Raw genomic sequence first — 18540 nt, 5'->3', positions numbered from 1 at the left:
ACCCCCCTGCCCTGGGAGCAGCCTGCACGCGGCTGTGACACCCTCAATCCCCGCACCCGCCCTCGAGCTGCCAGGCCCAGACCCCCAGGGTGGGCACAGGCTCAGCCCTGGGGAGGTGTGTGGGGGGGTCTGGATGCTCCCGGGGAACCCTGGCCGCCACCGTGGGGCTCAGCCTCCTGCTGCGCCCCAGGGAGCCTGGGCACGGACACGGAGGAGCGGCTGGTTGAGTATCTGCTGGACCCCGCGCGCTACAACAAGCTGATCCGGCCGGCGACCAACGGCTCCGAGCTGGTGACCGTGCAGCTGATGGTGTCGCTGGCGCAGCTCATCAGCGTGGTGAGTTGGCCGGGGCTCTGCTCCCCCATCCACTGGGAAAGGGAGGGGGCCCTGCAGCCTTCCCCCCCCCTCCCTGGCACACCAAGTAACCAGCCCCCGTTCTCTCCACAGCACGAACGGGAGCAGATCATGACCACCAATGTCTGGCTGACGCAGGTGGGAGCCCTGCACTCCGCCATGGCCCCGGGACCCCCCGTGTCCACCCTGCCCTGCATCCCCCCTGCACCCTGCCCTGCACCTCCCCTGCACCCTGCCCCGGGGCCCTCCATACACCCTCTGTGGGACCCCCATGTCCACCCAGTCCTGACCCCCTGCCCGCCCCACTATATACCCTGTGTGGGACCCCCATATCCACCCTGACCTGACTGCCCCCCCATCCCAGTCCCCCCCTACACCCTGTGTGGGACCCCCATGCCCACCCTGCCCTGAGCCCACCCCTACCCACGGCCGGCTGAGCTGAGCCTGCCTGCCCACCCACAGGAGTGGGAAGACTACCGCCTCACCTGGAAGCCGGAGGATTTTGACAACATGAAGAAAGTCCGCCTGCCCTCCAAGCACATCTGGCTGCCTGATGTGGTGCTCTACAACAAGTAGGTGGTTTTCTTGGGGGGGCCGTGTGTGCCCCAGCCCCACCCAGGGCTCAGGGCGGTGCCATTGCACAGCTGGGGCAGGGCCAGGGCTGATGGCACATCCCTTCACCCCAGTGCTGATGGGATGTACGAGGTCTCCTTCTACTCCAATGCGGTGATCTCCTACGATGGCAGCATCTTCTGGCTGCCGCCGGCCATCTACAAGAGTGCATGCAAGATCGAGGTGAAGCACTTCCCCTTCGACCAGCAGAACTGCACCATGAAGTTCCGCTCCTGGACCTATGACCGCACCGAGATCGACCTGGTGCTGAAGAGCGAGGTGGCCAGCCTGGATGACTTCACGCCCAGTGGCGAGTGGGACATCGTGGCACTGCCGGGACGCCGCAATGAGAATCCCGATGACTCCACCTACGTGGACATCACCTACGACTTCATTATCCGGCGCAAGCCGCTCTTCTACACCATCAACCTCATCATCCCCTGCATTCTCATCACCTCCCTGGCCATCCTCGTCTTCTACCTCCCGTCCGACTGCGGCGAGAAGATGACGCTCTGCATCTCCGTCCTGCTCGCCCTCACCGTCTTCCTGCTGCTCATCTCCAAGATTGTGCCACCCACGTCACTGGACGTGCCACTAGTGGGCAAGTACCTTATGTTCACCATGGTGCTGGTAACCTTCTCCATCGTCACCAGCGTCTGCGTCCTCAATGTGCACCACCGCTCACCCACCACGCACACCATGCCACCTTGGGTCCGCACCCTCTTCCTCCGCAAGCTCCCGGCACTGCTCTTCATGAAGCAGCCGCGGCAGAACTGTGCACGCCAGCGCCTGCGCCAGCGCCGGCACACCCAGGAGCGCGCCGCCACCGCCACCCTCTTCCTCCAGGCTGGTGCCCGCGCCTGCACCTGCTACGCCAACCCTGGCACTGCCAAGGCTGAGGGGCTCAATGGCTACCGGGAGCAGCAGGGGCAGGCGCCAGCCCCTGCGGCTGGCTGCGCCTGCGGGCTGGAAGAGGCGGTGGACGGCGTGCGCTTCATCGCCGACCACATGCGCAGCGAGGACGACGACCAGAGTGTGAGTCAGGGCAAGGGCGGGCAGCACGCGGTGGGGTGGGCAGGGCTGCGAGCAGGGCTGCTGTTGGGGGGGGCAGGGCTGTGGGGTGCAGGCAGGGCTGTGATGTGCATATATAGCTGTAGGGTGCAGAGCATTTGCTGGTGCACAGCTGCTTCCCAGGAAGGGACATGCACAGGCACCAAGGGGATCCCTGCCCAGCCTCATGCCTGGGGACCCCCTGCAACCCCTGCCTGGGCCCCTGACCCACTGCTGCAGCCCCAACCCAGAGCAGTTGCTCTGGAAACCCAGGAGGCTCCTGGGAGGCCTGACCCTGTGGGGGACTGTGAGGCTGCAGGTTTTGGCAGAGCCGGCCCCAGATGGGGCTGCAGGGCCAGGGAATGCTGCCCGCTGCCCCCAGTTCAGCTCACTAGGGAGATAAGTTTCCCGGGCTTGGTGGTCTGGGTAGCAGTGGGGGGAACGAGCTCCGCGGGGCTCATGGTGGGCTGGCAGGCAGCCCCAGGAGCTGCAGTGCTGAGGGAGCAGATTTGGAGCTCTGTGGACCGCTGAGCTCTCAGTCCAGCTGCCTGCCGGGAGCGGCACAGGCAGCACTGGGTGATGCTGGAGGCCTCGGCCCCACCTGGCATCTCTTCTGGCCCCACACAGGTGAGCGAGGACTGGAAGTACGTGGCCATGGTCATCGACCGTCTCTTCTTATGGATCTTCGTCTTCGTCTGTGTCTTCGGCACCGTCGGCATGTTTCTCCAGCCCCTCTTCCAGAACTACGCCACCAACTCCCTGCTGCAGCTCGGCCAGGGCACCCCCACCTCCAAATAGCGCCCAGGTGGTCGCCCGCCCTCCCCGCCGGCCCCAGGGACAGCGAGGGACCCTGAGCTCCGCACCCTCTCCCAGCCACCAAGCCAGGGGCCAGCCGGTCCCAGGGCCAGAGCTGGGTGCTGGGCTCCAGGCAGCCTCTGCAAACCAATAAATACTCACACAGGAGGGGGCTGGTTCAATTTAGTGTCATTTCATCCTGCACCACTCCCCACAGGCAGGAGGGAGTAGGATGCAGCTGGGGCTGGGGTGGGCTCTGGCTCCCTATGACCAAGGGAAAAAGCCAGGGAATAATTGGCTCTGGAGGAGCAAAATCCCAATAGCCGAAGGAGGGAGCACAGCAGCATGAAACTGGCCCCACGGGGATGCTCCTGGGCGCACAGGCTGCTTGCCGCATCTCCTCCCACCAATGCAACAACGCAGGGCTATGCAGGGCCGGGGCAGGTGCCGCAGCCCCTACGGGCAGCCCCCAACCCTTGCCAGACCCCTGCACATTCCTTGGGCTCCCAGGAGCCGGGCAGAGCCTCAGGATGCAGCAGGAACAGAGGCATGGGGAGGAGGATGGGACTGCTCTGCTCTGGCTCCTCGAGGTGAGCATGTGTACCAGGCAGGAGGATGCTATTTTTAGGTCCTACCTGCAGGCAGGGCTAGGGCAGCAAGCGCCAGGGGCCGCTCCAGGCTGCGACAGTGCCACTGTCCCCTGCTAAACTCCAGGCTCAGTGCACTGGAGCCAAGACCAGCCACGAGATGAATTGTGCAGGGGAAAGGAAAATACAAATCCATTGCAACTCGAGCCTGGAGCAGCCGGCAGCCAGGCCCCCGCCACCGGTCACACAGGGGAGCCGGTGTGCCGGGTTGGCAGCCTTGGCCAGTCCGGCAGCAGCGGCAGCACTTCCCCTGCTCTCCCTTGCCGGCAGAAATTAGCCTCATCGGGGAAAATTGAAATGGAGCGTTTGCTATAAATACCACTAATCCTTCGTGCTGGGGGGAGCGTGGCGCAGACGGGGGCTGGCAGCACACAGTGCCAGGGGAAGCCGCACGCTAGAAATTAATTTAAATCCCAGCACTTCACCCAGCCAGAGAAATCCCGGGCTGCTCCAGCTGATGCTCCTGGACCTCCTCCTCTCAGCGGCCTGCCCCAATACTTAAATGTTAAGAGCTTTGCCCCTAAACCAGCCCTGCGCCAGGGCTTGTCCTGCTTTGTCCCACCTCTGCAGCCCCTCTGCTGTTGGTGCAGCCCTGGGTGAGTGCAGGAATGGGGGGTCCCGCTGCACCCCGGTGGGGGGCGGAGACCCACAAGTCCCAGGAGAGCAGGAGGGTGCAGATAGCACAGCAGGAGCCCTGAAAGCCCCAGGCACAGCACCCTGAGCAGCTGGCAGCATGAAGGAGGGGCCGCCGCAGACAGAGGAGCCCCCAGCTCTGTCCTTGTGCCATTGCTGCCACCGGGGCCCTGCTCCGTGCGCAGGGGAGAGCAGAATGCCAAGGCTGTTGCCACCCCTTGCAGCTCTGCGCCGCAGTCAGTGTCCGAGTGCCGTCTGGCAGCTGCAGGCAGGGTGAGCCCATGACAGCCAGCCTTTCAGCAAGCGTTTAACCTGCTTGGCCACAGCACATCTGCCCACTGGCATCCTTTCCTGCTGCACGGGAATAGATGCACAAGCCTGAGGCACAGCCACAGCCAGGGCCTTGGTCCCCAGGCTGTGCTCCCCCAGCCTCAGGACTTCTCTTCAGTTTGGGCTACACCTCCATGCTAACCGCTTTGTGGTCTCTTTGCCCAGTCTCACTGGTGTCAACTGTCCCGTCCCAGGCAAAGCCAGCACACACTGTGCATCGGGAAAGGGGCTGCTCCAACAGGAGGCTGCTCTACAACATCTAACAAACTTTACTTCCCACCTTCTACAAGTGCGTCTGGCATGTGGTTGAGCTCAGACAAAGCAGACACACAACATGGCCTGCAGCCACCACCAGCTGCCTCCCAAGTGACCTCCCAAGACTGGAGAATCGACACCCCATCCTAGAGACAGAGGTGGGGGAAGGAGCCAGGAGAACCCTGCCCTGTCATTTCAGGGCATGCTCAAGCCCTGTGAAGGCTCAATTCTGCCCAATGAGCCCCTGGGCTTAAGGCAAGAGGCTTAATTCACAACTGCCAGTTCTACACAGACCCACTCATCGTTTAGCAAATGATAATTCACCTCTGTTCCTCTCCAACTCCCACCCAGGGCCACTCTTTCACTCTGCAGGAATTAACACACCCACAGCACAAAGCCAGCTAATACTACAGAAATTTTCTTTTTTTTATTATTAACGCAGAATGTTACGCTGGTCCTGCTGGCATCTTGCAGAGATCAGTCCCATGTCCCAGCTCAAACAGGCTGCCAGCCACCTTCTGACAGAGACACATAAAACCAGCCAGTCGGCCTTTTTTTTTTTTTCTCAAAAGAGAAAATTTGCCTCAAAACCTGCCAGAGGGATCTGTAGTGCACGGTCCAGAGGTTTCAAGCTCACAGTCTGAGAATCCCTCTGGTTTCTTGTGCCTTCTTTTAAAAAATGAGGAGACAAAAAACATAAAAGCAAACGGGGACTGAGCCTGCCCTAGCTTAAAAAAAAGACAGTAATTTTCATGCATGTTCTAAAAAGAGAAAGGGCAGGGTCTCAGAGTAACAAGAGCAGAGAGAGAAGGCAGCCAGGCCTACAGGGGAAACTGCTGCACACTCCGGATTCCACTTCAAAAAGAAGGTGGTGAAAGAAGGACGCAAACACCCATGCACACGCCTGTGCACTCTCACCCCCCCACACGCGCAGGGTGTCTCATTATGCATCAGGGAGAGAGAAATTATCTTCCTCTTGGGGTTTGCGGATCCAGCTGCCATAGCCCATCTCTTCCAGTGTGCTGAAGAAGCACTGCTTGGCTTCTTGGTACGCCGTGGCTGCCTCCTTAGCATCTGCGTACACCGAGAGGTTCTGCAGGTCTTTGCAGTTGTTCTTGACACATAACTGCTGGAACAGGGCAAACATTTTCCTCTTGGATACACGAGACACCTCTAGCTTTGGTCTGAAAAGGAAGACAAATGCAGCAATGAAGGACGTGATGCTCAAAAGAGCAAAGAGGAGCAGAGGGCTCAGGGAAAACCCCACAATTGGATGCCTGCAATATTTCTTGGCTCAGCAAAGCTCTGTTGTAGGGGCTGGGCTGGGCAATATTTTGTTTTGCTTCAAGAGCACTCGCTCATGTCAGTTTGAAATGCCTCTCTCCAACCCTCCCCACATGTAAGGTGCTGTAACAGCACACAGCGTACTCACGACTTCAGAGCTGCCCCCCTTTCCCCAAACAGAAAAGCAGAGTCAGGAAAGGCTCTTCTTACCCATCTACTTTCCCTTTTGTGCCATCCAACACTTCAACTTCGCTTTCATCAGCAAGACACCAATTCACCGAAGACTCCTTTGTCTTGCCCGTCTGCCTTGCAGAGTCGTATACGCTGACTCGCCCAACCTGCGTAAGAGGTAAGAGGGTTTCTTAATGCTGGTCCTGCTGCACAAGCTCGCTGGTAAGGGGAGCCTCTTGCCTCTTCCATCCCCTGCAGGCAGGGGTTCAGCTCATCCCAAACTCCTGAGAGCAGCAAGCCCTAGGTTCTTACTAAGCTGAAGGCTACGGGGGTGGCTGTAGTCTCCTTATTCCCAGACCAAGTCATTCCCAGTAACCCCCAGGCACTGTGGGATGACACAGAGGGGGCAGGTTTCTGGCCATTAACCTCCTGACCCTGGCTGGAGAGCTTCTGCCAGGTGACCCCCCTGCAGAGCACCTTGGTGAGGCCCAAACCCAAGGGCGGAGGTGGAAGGGGGGGGACAGAAGGATGAAGAGGTGCCAAGCCCGCACTACCTCAGGATGGTTAATGTGATACGGAGCCTGGAGCTTTTCCTGCAGCACGTTCCCATCTCTTGCCACGCGGCAGCAGATTGCACGTGTTAAATGACCCTGACTGTACAAGTAACCTGTGAAGACAGACATGAAGGCATTAGGAAACAGGAATGGCATGGGTGATGGACAGGCCAAGCCCTGAGAATCACAGCACTTCTCACAAGCCCCAGAAAGCTCACAGGCATGTGGATCAGCAACAGCTACGTGTATCCCAGGTGTGTAAGATGAAGGTTTATAGACTGCAACATTTCTCACCAAAGACACAAATGGGCAATTTTTGTCTCGCCCTCCTAGATCACATGTGCCTTCTAAAAATCAAGAAGCTTGGAGAAAAACCCACTCCACCCACAGCATAAAATCCACAAACTCCCTTTTCACTTCCAAACAGCACAGCTCTGCCAAGAACATTTCAGTCTGTTACTCCTACAGCCTCCACAAACAAGCTTTTCCACCACTTGAGGAAGAGAGGTTACTTGTCACTGCAGCCCAGTTCTAAGGAGCAGGGCAGCACATCCATCCCAGCCCAGAAAGGATGGCAGGTCTCATACCAAGTGTAACAGAGCTGAGATAAACCGGTTCTATGAAGTGTGACAGCAGTGCTCCTTGCAAGCCAAGTATATTCCAGCGTAAGATTTTGTCACTGCAGGACATGGTTCGTAACCGCTCCCCATGCTGGATCCCATCCCATGTGGGCACAATGTCACTCGACTCCACAGGAATGGTACCTTCCCCTGCAGAAGAGAAGAAAGATTTTCTGTAGAGTCAGGTATTCAATAACTCAAAACCCCATTAGCAGCAGCACAAGAAACTATCTTTTATGCACAGGCATGGAGTGACCTCTGGAGTCAGTCTGTCACCAGGTTCTGAGAACATTTTAGTATCACATGAAAATGGGAACTTGGTATTGATTACAGGCAAGTCATTTTAACATGGCTGAAGCAGAATGAAATACTGCTTGAAAGGGAGGTCAGAGACATAGAAGCTTTGCAGCAAACTTCAGCTGTACTCTTGCTAGTGTGGCAGTCCAACAGACATAGTTGGGAAGGAGAAGGGACTCTCTCTAATGCCCCCATCCCTTTCACCCACCTCCTTTGGTTCCTGAATGCTTCAAATCCCACAACAGCACCACACAGAGAGGGATAAAGAAACTCTGGGGCCCCAGAAAGGCCCAGAGGAGAGGACTGGAGCCACCTCACTGTAGAGGGAGCAAATGCACTCACCGTTCTCCACCTTGGTCCGTAGCTTGCCTTGCTTGGGGTTCTCAAAGAGAGGCTGATGCTGGGCTGGCCCTACCACGCTTGCCTGATCGCTGCAGGATTTATCAAAGAGTGCCCCATCTCCACAAGGTGCTGTGCTAGAAAACAAACACTCCCCAGGTTAGCGCTGACTCTCAGTAAACAGCCAGGGCCAGGGGTGCAATGGTGCTGCTGACACTGGTCACTCCCTGCACAAACCTGACGTAGAGGTGAAAGGTAACATTGCTCTTTATTTTGAGTCTCTTCCCTCCCGCTGGCTCAAAAATGCTCTCTTCTGCAGAGGAAGGATTAGACGGGTCATACTTCATCAGCTCACTATAGAGAAACCTGAAAACAACATCGTCACGTCAAAAGGCTGCTTTGCTCCTCAGACAAGGAGCACTTCAACCACTGCCCATGCCCAGGACAGGCAGGGTCCCAAGCTCTGCCTCTGTCGCACCAAGTCACCTGCTCCTGCCGCATGGGAGAGCAAAGACCAGGAGCCATGGCTGAGAATACTTGGAAGCCAATGAATAGCATTTGATGCTACAAAAAAAGGCATGAAATCAAGCAGGTTTCCTGCCATGCAGAGGACACGCAATAGAAAATAAGCATTCTGTCAGGTGAGCAGAGGGAAGCACTGGCAGGAGAAAGGAGCCTGGCTGGCTGCTGCTTGCATGCATATGATCCGAGCGTGAAGAAGACTTCAAGGTTGTTAACCTAGCACCTTTAGTCAGCACCAAGTTTGCATTAAGAGTAAACAGCCCCACAGGCAGCTGAATGCAAGTGGTATTATTAGTGCAACCCCACGATCTGTTTACAATGACTGGGTCTTTTATGGCTGCTTCTGTCCGGGGACAGAGAAAAACCCTGAGGTCTCCAACATAGCATCAAGGACTACAGAAAAACTGCAGCTTCATAGAGACTGCTGAAGTAGAGCCTGTGCAGGGATTTATTTTGCAAGGAAAGGTGGAGCTCACTGTTCTTGTCTCTGACAGTCTGCTGTGCCAGAGCAGCCCAGCAGCCACAACCGTCAAGATTAACAGCTGAGACAGACAGTAAGCAAGGGTGCAATCCTCTGACTTTACAGCTTCCCAGGGACCTGCCCTCAACACCTTCCAGTGCTGAGGAACACACTGACTATAATGGCAGCAGGCAAAGGCTTTAAGAAAGCAGCTGGCCTTGCTGTTCATAACTGGAAGGGCAGACATTAATAAGGCTAGTCCAACTTCATTTCACTTCAGTTTTTTTTTTTTTAAAAAGTGCCACACTGAATGTTTATGAAGAGAACAATTGTGCAGTTTAGTTGGGAAAAACCTTTCCAACCGGTGAAAAAGGTTTTCTGACTTACCAACGCAAACACATTCGATATGTTTTCCTGAAGCCTTCTACACCCAGACCCAGAAAGGCCAAAAGGGGACCTGGCCTGCAGATTCCCCAGCACCTTGGCTCAGACAGAGCTGTGCTCAAACTGAAACAGCGTGTTGTGCGCTGGCCAAGCAGCCTCTGCAGGATGCTTTATTTTAAGTACATCAGATGCAGCCCTTGAGCTCTTGGCAAGTTTCCAGTTCAGTACTAATTTGGGCACCATTCAGGCATGGCCCCTTCTTATCAGAAATAACTTCCCTCTGTTTAACAACACAAGGGTAAACAGTAGTGTTAAAGGATCACAGCCTCTCCCAACACAACAAGGAATTGTCACAGTGACATCCCTCTAGAATGGGTCAGCAACTCCAGGCAAGCCCCTCTCCCTCTCCTTCAGGTTTCCCCTTCTCTCACCTCACAAAGCCTCTTCGAGAAATGATTTCTGCATGACAGTCATTCACTGTCTCCCCTTTCAAGCTCAGCTCCTCCCCTTTCACGCAACGATTACCTGAAATAAATAAAAAAAAAAAAAAAAAGCAAGTGTCGAAGTCAACACACAGCTTCACAGAAAGAGGGAGGGTTTCATCTTACTTTAAGTTTTACTTCTTTGGGCTCCTGAGCAGCAGCAGCACCCTATTGACTATTAAACCATTATCCTGATCCAAACAGTTAGGAAAATAAAGGGACAAAGAGCACACACTACTTTAGGGACAGCAGAGACTTAAATTGCCACAGGTTTAGGGGCAGTGTCCCTTCCCGAGTGCTTTTCAGCCCACCACTCCAGGTGGAAGCATGGCAGATAACTAGGAAGGGAGCTAAGGTACATGCAGCTGAGATAAGCTGGGGGACCTTGTGCGGTACAATGCGAGGAATCCAGGCTCTGATGCACAGACTAGCGCATAGCAATGCAAGCAAAGATTAAGAGCAATACAGCTGCAGGCACATTCGCTTTGTTTTCTCTCTATAACCAGATCACTTGTGACACCACACGAGCCCTGGGAATATTTCTTGCCCTCTCTGAAGAAGCCTACAGCAACAGCCATTCCCTAGTCATAGCTGACAGGGTATCTAGTGGGGAAGTGAGAGTTCAGCTTACGCTGGAGAAGAAGCAGCTGTTCATACCCGTTCCAATGCTGACCACTGCTCCCAGGCCCTTATTTCCTTTCCGCATGATGATGGCAGCCAGGATCTTCCGCCCAAGCAAACTGTGCTGGATGCGAGCAGTGAGGGTGTTGAAGCGCTGGTGGCTCAGCATAGCCATCTGATCATGTAGGGTACTGCCACTCACAGGGAGCTGGAACAGGGACACAAGACCAGGATTGCCAAGAGATCATGAGTAGGTCATGGAACTAAACAGCTCAAGAAGTAGCTAACCTGAAGTGCAGCTATCCAAGCAGAAGGCAGGAACACAGAAAACATGAGCTACAGGCAGCACAATTTTGGGTTGAGTGCATGGACACTATCGTGTCAAGGGGTGAGTGAAGTTCTTTTAGATATTCCTGAGAAAACCTTGTCCAACGCTTTTTGTTCTGCTTTGAGCACTTTGATCATTAAGAGATAGCAGCAAGCTGTCTTCCTGGCAGCAAGCAGAATGGGCTGAGGAATGGCCTCCCAAGATTGCCAGGGGAAACCCCCATCACAAAGGAACAAAACCCATCTTGCCTGTTCCCAGACACTCAGCCAAGGAAATCTGTTATTGGCTTTGGAGGAATTCCTTCTCTGGCTGCCTGTGAGGAGACTGCGCAGTCACTCCCATTGCAGACGGGCACTTGCCTCCTCTAGCACTGCTGACTGACAAATCCTCCCTGATGGCTTTTCTATTTAGAGCCACAGCTGCTGTGCTCAGCTGTGCAGCCTGGAACACGGCTTTTAAGAGATCACAAAACTCTAACTGTCATTTAAAGCAGCACAGGTTTGGGACAGCCATCCTGACACAACCAGAGCTTTGCTCTTATCTGATGTATGAGTTTTTGAGCTGACACACAGTTTTTAATGCAGCATGAAGGAATCTGGAAGGAGGAAAAAAAGAAAGTCACAGAATTAAAAATTGGCATGTTCCTGCTCCACCACAGGAACACACTTCAGTAGCTTGTGGAAGAATCTGATGATAATTTAGCCCTAAAGCAAGAGGGAGGAGTATGTCTGTGCCCTGAGGAAACATCTAACCCACTTCAAGAAAATATCAGCTTATCTACACCTTCAGACAACAAAGATCTCACAGTTGATCTTGAAGGCATTTTTCTGCTGGACTGATAGGCACAGGACAGGCAGGGCTACAAAAGAAGTCCCAGCTTTGGAGGAAGGGGATTTACCTCAGTGATGTTCATCCCTTCCAGGCGCTCAATCTTCTCTGTTTCCCCAATCAGGACTCTAAGCGCTGCATCAGCTGCCTCCTGCTTGCCCTGCTTTTTATTGTGTGCAGTTACAGCTGGGAACCAACGGCCTCCAACCTTTGCCTGATAGACAAACCTATAAAGACAGTAGCGCACCTCTGAGAAACCAAGGAACCTACAGATTTCAGACTAGTTTTTAAATTCTCTCAGTGGAGAGACTAGAGGAGTAGAGGTAGCTTATTGTCATCCAGACATAAGGTTTGGCAGAGACAGCAGCTCAGCCTGTTGCCATCTCAAACTGCATCAGGAATTTTCTCCAGGGCAACAGCAACAGTGCAAAATTTCCTCCTGGACAGATGCAGCTACTTACTTGGGGTCATGGGGAGGTCCTGACTGGTCAATGAGTTTGAACTCTGCAGCAAACCCATTAGAGCGGGCGTATTCCAGCAGGCCACTGACAGGATTGACATTAAGGTATTTGATGAGCTCCCCAACACCCTTTGCTTTTGCCACCTTGGATTCATCTGGAGTGGCGATCCATTGTCCACAGCTGTGCATGGACTGGTCACCATGGGGCTTCACAACAGGCTAGAGCAGAGTTAGACAGGAGAAGGCTGTTAAATACTGAGCAGTTGGTATTACCGCAGGCCAAGGGCACTCAGCAAACCTCTGCTAGAGCCAGCACGTGACCTTGTGGGGTGAAATATGAAATAAAGGGGAGGGGACCCAACCCAAACAACTTGGGTTTTATAAAGAAGCTCTTTGTACCTGTTCAGGCAAGACATGGGGTACAGACTCTCCAGAAAGAATCTTCACAGCAACTTCTGCTGCCATTTGCTTCGCTCCTTTCTTGCTGTTTCCTACCACAGCAGGGAAAATTTGGTCACCCATTTTCACACAGTAGCTGAACCTGACAGGACATTATAGCATATGAAAAGTGTTAAGCATAGGCATCTCGATCTGTTTATTATCCCCTTCTCCCAGTTCAAGCTAAACCCTTCTGGGTTATCTGAAATTTAAATCTACCACAATGGCCCTAAATACTCCCAGTAGAGCACTACCAGGTAGGGTACAGGACTGGAACCTGTTCCTAGTCTGACAGAAGAAACAGCATCCTTTCTCTGAAAAAGGGCGTTGGTTTTGGTCTCTTTCTGGAGGCAGATGTCTTGGAGGGAGGAGCCATGCCCAGACTCCTCAGATAAGAGGAGCACTCAGCTAGGTCAGTGACGAGTCCAGGAACGTAGGTAGCATGCTGAAGAAGGACATTAAAGAAAGGGTTTCTATCCTCCCCAAAGCTGACAACAATATTCCATACCTAGGATCATGAGGTGGGCCTTCCTGAGAGACCAGCTGGAATTCAATCGTGTTCCCTGATTTTTGTCCGTACTCCATTAATATGCTGATAGGGTGCTTCCCAGGAAGCAAGCTGAGATGAGCTGGTGCAGATGATGGCTCTGGCTCTGGATGCAAAGGCTACAGCAAGAAGATAGAGGAAACCAGTTTCAGACTAAACACTGTTTGACCAGCCTCACAAGTAAAGAAAATAAGACTCACCAATTCCGGTTCAGAGTTGTCAGAGGAAAATGCCTCTTCACATTTAATTCCACCGTGTCTTCCATTCTCTGCTTCACTCATCAGGACCTTCATAGCATTAGCTGCTGCCTCCTGTTTAGCAAGTTTTTTGCTCCCTGCTTCTGCTGGTGGGAATCGGCGCCCATTAATCACTGCCTGGAACTTAAATCTTTGAAAGAGAAAACCAAAGAGGTAAATTGAGAGGCAAAAGTGTGGTCTTCTCAGAGCAAGCAAGTAAGACTGCTCTTGGAATTCAAGTGAGAAGGAACAGCTAGCTCCTGGCTGGGAGAGCAAACCCAGGCTGCCATGTGCAGAAGACAAAAATACCAAGGGTGTCCCGACAGCTCTGCATCTGGGCCTCATTTCATCGCATTTTCAGAGCTGTTCGTGACAGAGGAGCAGCTCCAGATTTTGTTCTGAAGGAACAGGATGAATTGCCTTGTTCCACAAGTGCCAGAAACATGCAATGGCTGTATGCAAAAAGCAGTTCAGTTATGTCTCCTGCACAAGGATGAAGAAAGTTTAAAAGCAGCCTGCACTGTTCCATCTGCACCTAGTCATTCGGGGTCACTCATCCCTCTGGCATTTTCCCTGGCTATCCAGTGCCTTCACACCATTTCAGAGAGGTGCTGCCTCACGTAAACCTCTCACCTTTGATTATTCCCTCTCCTCCCTGTGAACTCTAACTAACACAGCTTCTCTTTTGTCCTCTAGCCCTATACAGAGGAAACCTGCTTCCAACAAGAATGGGTCAAACCAGATCTGGAGAGGGGTTATGGGGCTGAATCCATTCAGATCCCTCCTTACAAAAAAACAAACAAAAAAACTGGGACTCCATCTTTAGAAATTAGGCCAATTTTCCTGTCTAGCGGATCTATTGACATATTCCACTGTGGCACATATGGTGCTCTTCAGCGTCTCACTGGTGCTCAGGAACAGCCATGATTTTGCAAGGGGAAGTGGGACTCCAGAGACTGACTCCACAAATCCTAGCGTCATGCTACGTGCTCTGCTCATGGAAGCCGCTCTGACCTGCTACACCACAGAAACGTCCAGAGTGGGTTCACCTCGTCTAACCCAAGATATCTGTACCCAAGCACCTTGTTCTGGGCTCCCTTTACACCACTTCCAGGGTGACGGCATCCTGAGAGGTAGCTTAGAGATACCAGTTTCCCCCTATACAATCAAATTGAAAGCCAAGTGATTAAATCAGATGGGACCTAGCTGAAGAGATGAATCCCACCTCCACTGTTCAGAATGAGGTGCAGGTTGCCAAAACCGGGCTCCTGCGGCTAAATTTTAGCCTTGTTTTGGTTTTTTTAAGCTGCTGCAAGGAATCAAACAGGCTAATCCTTCTAAAAATGAAGTAAACATTAGTGAGCAGGCCATTCAGGACAAAGTTGAGTGGGTGAAGTTAGTTGAAGTCAGATCATTTTGAGCAAAAAGACAGCTCAGGAAAAGCAGGAGATTTTCTTACCGTGGCTCGTGAGAGGGTCCACTCTGCTCCAGCATAGCAAATTCACAGTGCTGGTACGTGTACTGGGAATATTCGGTAAGGCCACTCACTGGGTTCTTCTCCTGACAAGCCATCAGTTTCTCCACAGGCGTACATGGGAAAGCAGTTTCAAACTGGGCAGCGTAACTGGGGGAAGACTGGGAATTCATGATGGATTCTGACTCATTGGGCTGCTTTTTGATAGTGTTCAGATTATCTGGGATATCATCTGTGGCCCACTTGCCATTTTCAGAGTTATCATAATTACTCAAACTGGAGAATCCAGGCTTAGTGTCCTCAGGTGGGGCTGCTTCCGTGTCACTGGCATCGCTCTGATCAGTTTGCCCCAAAGGCTGCTGTCCGTTTTCTATACTTTCTTCTTCCGATGTTGTCACGGCTGGTGAAGCTACAGTCATCTCCTGGGGACAAGAAGGAACAGAGGAAGGTGGAAAACCTGACTCAGGTGTGGGATCTGCCGTCTGCATTACCACACTGGCCTTCAGCCTCATCTGCATCCGCTCGCGTTTCCTATCTGTCAGGGACCACCGTGGGGGGCTTGTGTTCTGCTTGTGGACATCTCCCAGCTTTTCCAAAGCGCTAAGAAAGGCATTAACATCCTTGGCCCTTGAAAACCCAATGTTTTTGGCAAGGTTGAGCGCTGTTGTTTCTGCCACACTGAACAAGTAGTTGCAGATTTTGTCCTTTGTCTCAGCCATCACGGGGTCAGCGTTTCCTGAGCCAACGGCACTCCTCTCTCCTCCTCTGCTCTCACAAGCTGGACCTGTGCAACCACCACTGTGGTCAGCGGGGCTTCTTTCTCTCCCTGTGCTTGGGCTAGCAATCCTCCACAGTGGCGGCGTCTCTTCACCTTTGTGCAACTTGCCTTCTCTGAAGAGTTTATACAAAACACGGTTGACCTCTTTCTTTTGAGTTTTAAGTTTATGTGCGAGATCATGAACTGTACAAGTCTTCCCCTCCCCAAGCTTCCTGAAAATATTCAGAATTTCTTGTTCACAGTCTTGTCCAGCAAGAGACAGTCTCTGGAAATTCAGCCTGATGGCGTCAGAATCTCTCTCCGAGTTCTCCTGATGACGGTACTGAGGAGGGCAATAACGTGGTGAAATCTCTACCCATGGACGCTTACTGGAGAACCTATGCCACCTTCCTCTGCTGCAGCTGGGTTGCCATCTCTCTGCAGGAGCTGGTGCCGCAGGTCGCACGCCTCTAATGCGTGATTCGTCGTGTGATCCCTGTCCCTGAAGCAAACAGACTTCAGTGTGCCGCTCTGTTAGGAACTGCTGGTGTAAAAAGGTTTCCTGATTAGCTTCTCGTGGGGTACGAGGGCGGTTAAAAAAAACTTGATTAGTGCTGGGGCAGTTACGTCTTGACCAGGTAAGATGTGAGCCTCTGCCTCGACCAGCGCCTCTGTTCATAGCGCACTGCTGGGACACACGTGTGAATCGGGCTGCTTACGTGCCAGAAGAAGGGGAGCTGCGATTCACTCTGCACTCTCCCGTCCTGAAGAGGTGCCTGCTAGGAGGAAAAAAACACAATTCAGAACCTATTTACAAAACTATAGGATTCCAGAAATGCAGTTTAAACAGCTTCCCTGCTACTGAGGCATTTCAAGCATCTTCACCTTGTCAAGCTTTCCTGTTTTCTACCGAGTCTAAATTATTCATGTAAACACAAATAGCAAACTCTGTGTCTGCCCAGCACAGAACTCAGCAGTTGGGAATCGCAGGCAAAGTTAACCACAAGAAACAGCTTTCATAAGAGCAACCCTCTGTTCCCATTGGACTGAATTTCAAGCTAGTTGCACAGGCGCGGTTTGTCTGTTCACGATGCCTTCTGTTGAAGGCTCACCTTGCGCTTCAAAACACAAGTGAGTTTCACTCCTCTGCCCTGAGGGAGAGAAGAATGTCAGACTCACTTTCCAATTGGAGAAATGGGGGCACAAGGAGGTAAAGCAGCACAAGGAGGTGAAGCAGCTCACACGGTCACACAGGACAGAGCTGCAACAGGCTTGTAATGGTTTTCAGACTCATGGCCACAAAAGTCTGAAACCCCCAAACGTCCTTTGCTTCCTGGACATTATGTGACCTGTAAAGGTAAAGCACCATGCCACAGGGGAAGTAAATCCATAACATGCACAGAAATTGGATAGGTGCGCAGCTGGCAATGGTATGAAAAGTTTTTGTGACCGCAGCCCAAATTAACTCATATCACACCCAGCTGTGCCACCCCCCTCGGGTACAGGATGTAAGTCTAAGCTTTTCATATGCTTTTTAAAAATAAGTAACCCAGCACAGGATATATTCTAGTTCTTTGACAACAGCTGGTTGTGAAACTGAGTGGATAAAAACATGCAACTGATACCTACTGCTAGGTACCCATCTACCTTCTTTCCAATTACCTTTTTAAGCGACCTATCTTCATAAAGATAGTTTTTCAGATGCAAGTCTTATCTTCATAAAGCTCCCTATCTTCATCAAGGCCACCTGAAGGCCTCAAAGCCAACTGAAATTTCCCTTTCATTAAACAAGTTCATTAATGGGCCCCAGCTGCCACCACCGTGGCTTATTTTACCAACCCAGACAAACACGGGGTCCACGAGTAGTGAGGAGGGTTCCCCCCTTCCCAGCTCCGGGGGGCGGGGAGGCCACTGCCCCCCTACTCAGTGAATTCGTTTTAAAAGTGACCTGAGCCAAAGGCAGGACAGAAATCCTGGCAGGCAGGAAGAGTTTTTTTTAAAAAATGCTCTTACCTCGGTCTCATCCATACACCAAATTCCCTTACTTTCTGAGAAAATAAACGGAGAAAAGAAACCCCGAGCCGCAGATCATCTCCCGGAGAGAGGAGGGGGCGGCTGCAGGCTACCAGTCACCCCGGCAAGATGGCTGCAAGCTCCGTTTCAGTTTCGGTTCCCGTTCCCGCTCCCATAGCAGCCTCCCCGCCCCGCCCGGGGCCGCCCCCTCGCCCGGAGAGCTCGCAGGGAGGAGACGCGGCTCTTCCCGAGCGGGAGGCAGGACTTAGGGCTTTCCAAAGTACCCTCGGCTTTGCGAGCACTCAAAGCCCCGAGCTTCCTTCCCAGCGGCGGCCACAGCCGGGCCTGGACCGGGAAAGCGAACGCCGGAGGGAGGGAGGGAAGCTCCTTCCCCCGGTCCCCGCGGGGACTTCCAGCCCCGGCCAGCCACGGGCTGCAGCTGTTCTCCCGGTTTGGAGAGGTTGCCACCTCAAACTAAACCCCAAAAAAGATCCCAGAGACCAAGGCAGGACACGTCCTGCCCCACACCCGCGGCCCTTCCCCGAGCAGAAGCCACCCCGCGCCTATGCCGGCAGACGACAGCTCCACTCGGCCTCGACCGGGCGAGGCCCCCCGAGGCCCGGAAGGCGCCATGCGGGAAGGCGGGCTGGGCCGCGGCTACCGAGCCGGCTCCTGCAGGCCGGGACTCAAGGAGACGAGCGGCACCGACGAAGACACTTTATTCCACGCGTTCCGCCTGCAAAGCGCCCGGGGGAGGCGGCAACCCCTCCCTACCGAAACCCCGGCCCCGCCAGGGCCCCGCGGCTGCTGGGACACGATCACGCCACGTCCCCGAAGCTCGCGGGGGGCTGCCGGCGCCCAGCGCATCCCCACCCGGCCCATGTCACCAGGCCCGACGGGAGTCGCGGTGACACCCGCGGACCGGGGAGGCAGCTCCGCCCCGCCCAGGAGGCCCGTAAGCGTCCCCGACGCCACTGAAGGCCCGGCGGGGCCCAGGTTTTAGCAGCGAGGCGAGACCTGGAGCCGGGCCTCCCCCCGCGGTCGTCGCC

At 53.6% G+C, this 18540-nt stretch overlaps 2 protein-coding genes across 3 annotated transcripts in view; one reads left to right on the top strand and one right to left on the bottom strand.

Annotated features, from left to right (window-relative positions):
- Positions 1-2917, top strand: part of CHRNB2 (cholinergic receptor, nicotinic, beta 2 (neuronal)) — a 4251-nt gene extending 1334 nt beyond the window's left edge. Inside the window, exons 2-6 of the mRNA XM_010564173.1 lie at positions 22-336; positions 448-492; positions 817-926; positions 1041-2001; positions 2644-2917. Of these exons, the coding sequence (XP_010562475.1) occupies positions 22-336; positions 448-492; positions 817-926; positions 1041-2001; positions 2644-2814 (1602 nt within the window). The 3' untranslated portion in view covers positions 2815-2917. The remainder of the gene's footprint in view (positions 1-21; positions 337-447; positions 493-816; positions 927-1040; positions 2002-2643) is intronic.
- Positions 2918-5413: 2496 nt separating this feature from the next.
- Positions 5414-18540, bottom strand: part of ADAR (adenosine deaminase, RNA-specific) — a 13460-nt gene continuing 333 nt past the window's right edge. The window contains exons 1-15 of one of the 2 annotated variants that reach the window (XM_010564034.1): positions 17492-17645; positions 14707-16257; positions 13212-13398; positions 12973-13130; positions 12426-12567; positions 12028-12245; positions 11637-11793; positions 10447-10618; positions 9739-9832; positions 8179-8307; positions 7945-8078; positions 7273-7455; positions 6686-6798; positions 6171-6298; positions 5414-5860 (exon numbers count right to left, since the gene is read on the bottom strand). In XM_010564034.1, coding sequence (XP_010562336.1) covers positions 5620-5860; positions 6171-6298; positions 6686-6798; positions 7273-7455; positions 7945-8078; positions 8179-8307; positions 9739-9832; positions 10447-10618; positions 11637-11793; positions 12028-12245; positions 12426-12567; positions 12973-13130; positions 13212-13398; positions 14707-16157 — 3507 coding nt within the window. In that variant the 5' untranslated portion in view covers positions 16158-16257; positions 17492-17645 and the 3' untranslated portion in view covers positions 5414-5619. Of the gene's footprint in view, positions 5861-6170; positions 6299-6685; positions 6799-7272; positions 7456-7944; positions 8079-8178; positions 8308-9738; positions 9833-10446; positions 10619-11636; positions 11794-12027; positions 12246-12425; positions 12568-12972; positions 13131-13211; positions 13399-14706; positions 16258-17491; positions 17646-18540 lie in introns of those variants that run through there. The other variant, XM_010564035.1, reaches the window with a different exon arrangement.

This window comes from Haliaeetus leucocephalus, unplaced genomic scaffold (genome assembly GCF_000737465.1).
Source record: "Haliaeetus leucocephalus isolate CR32 unplaced genomic scaffold, Haliaeetus_leucocephalus-4.0 Scaffold175, whole genome shotgun sequence".
Classification (NCBI taxonomy): domain Eukaryota; kingdom Metazoa; phylum Chordata; class Aves; order Accipitriformes; family Accipitridae; genus Haliaeetus; species Haliaeetus leucocephalus.
This window is presented reverse-complemented; position numbering and strand designations above follow the sequence as displayed.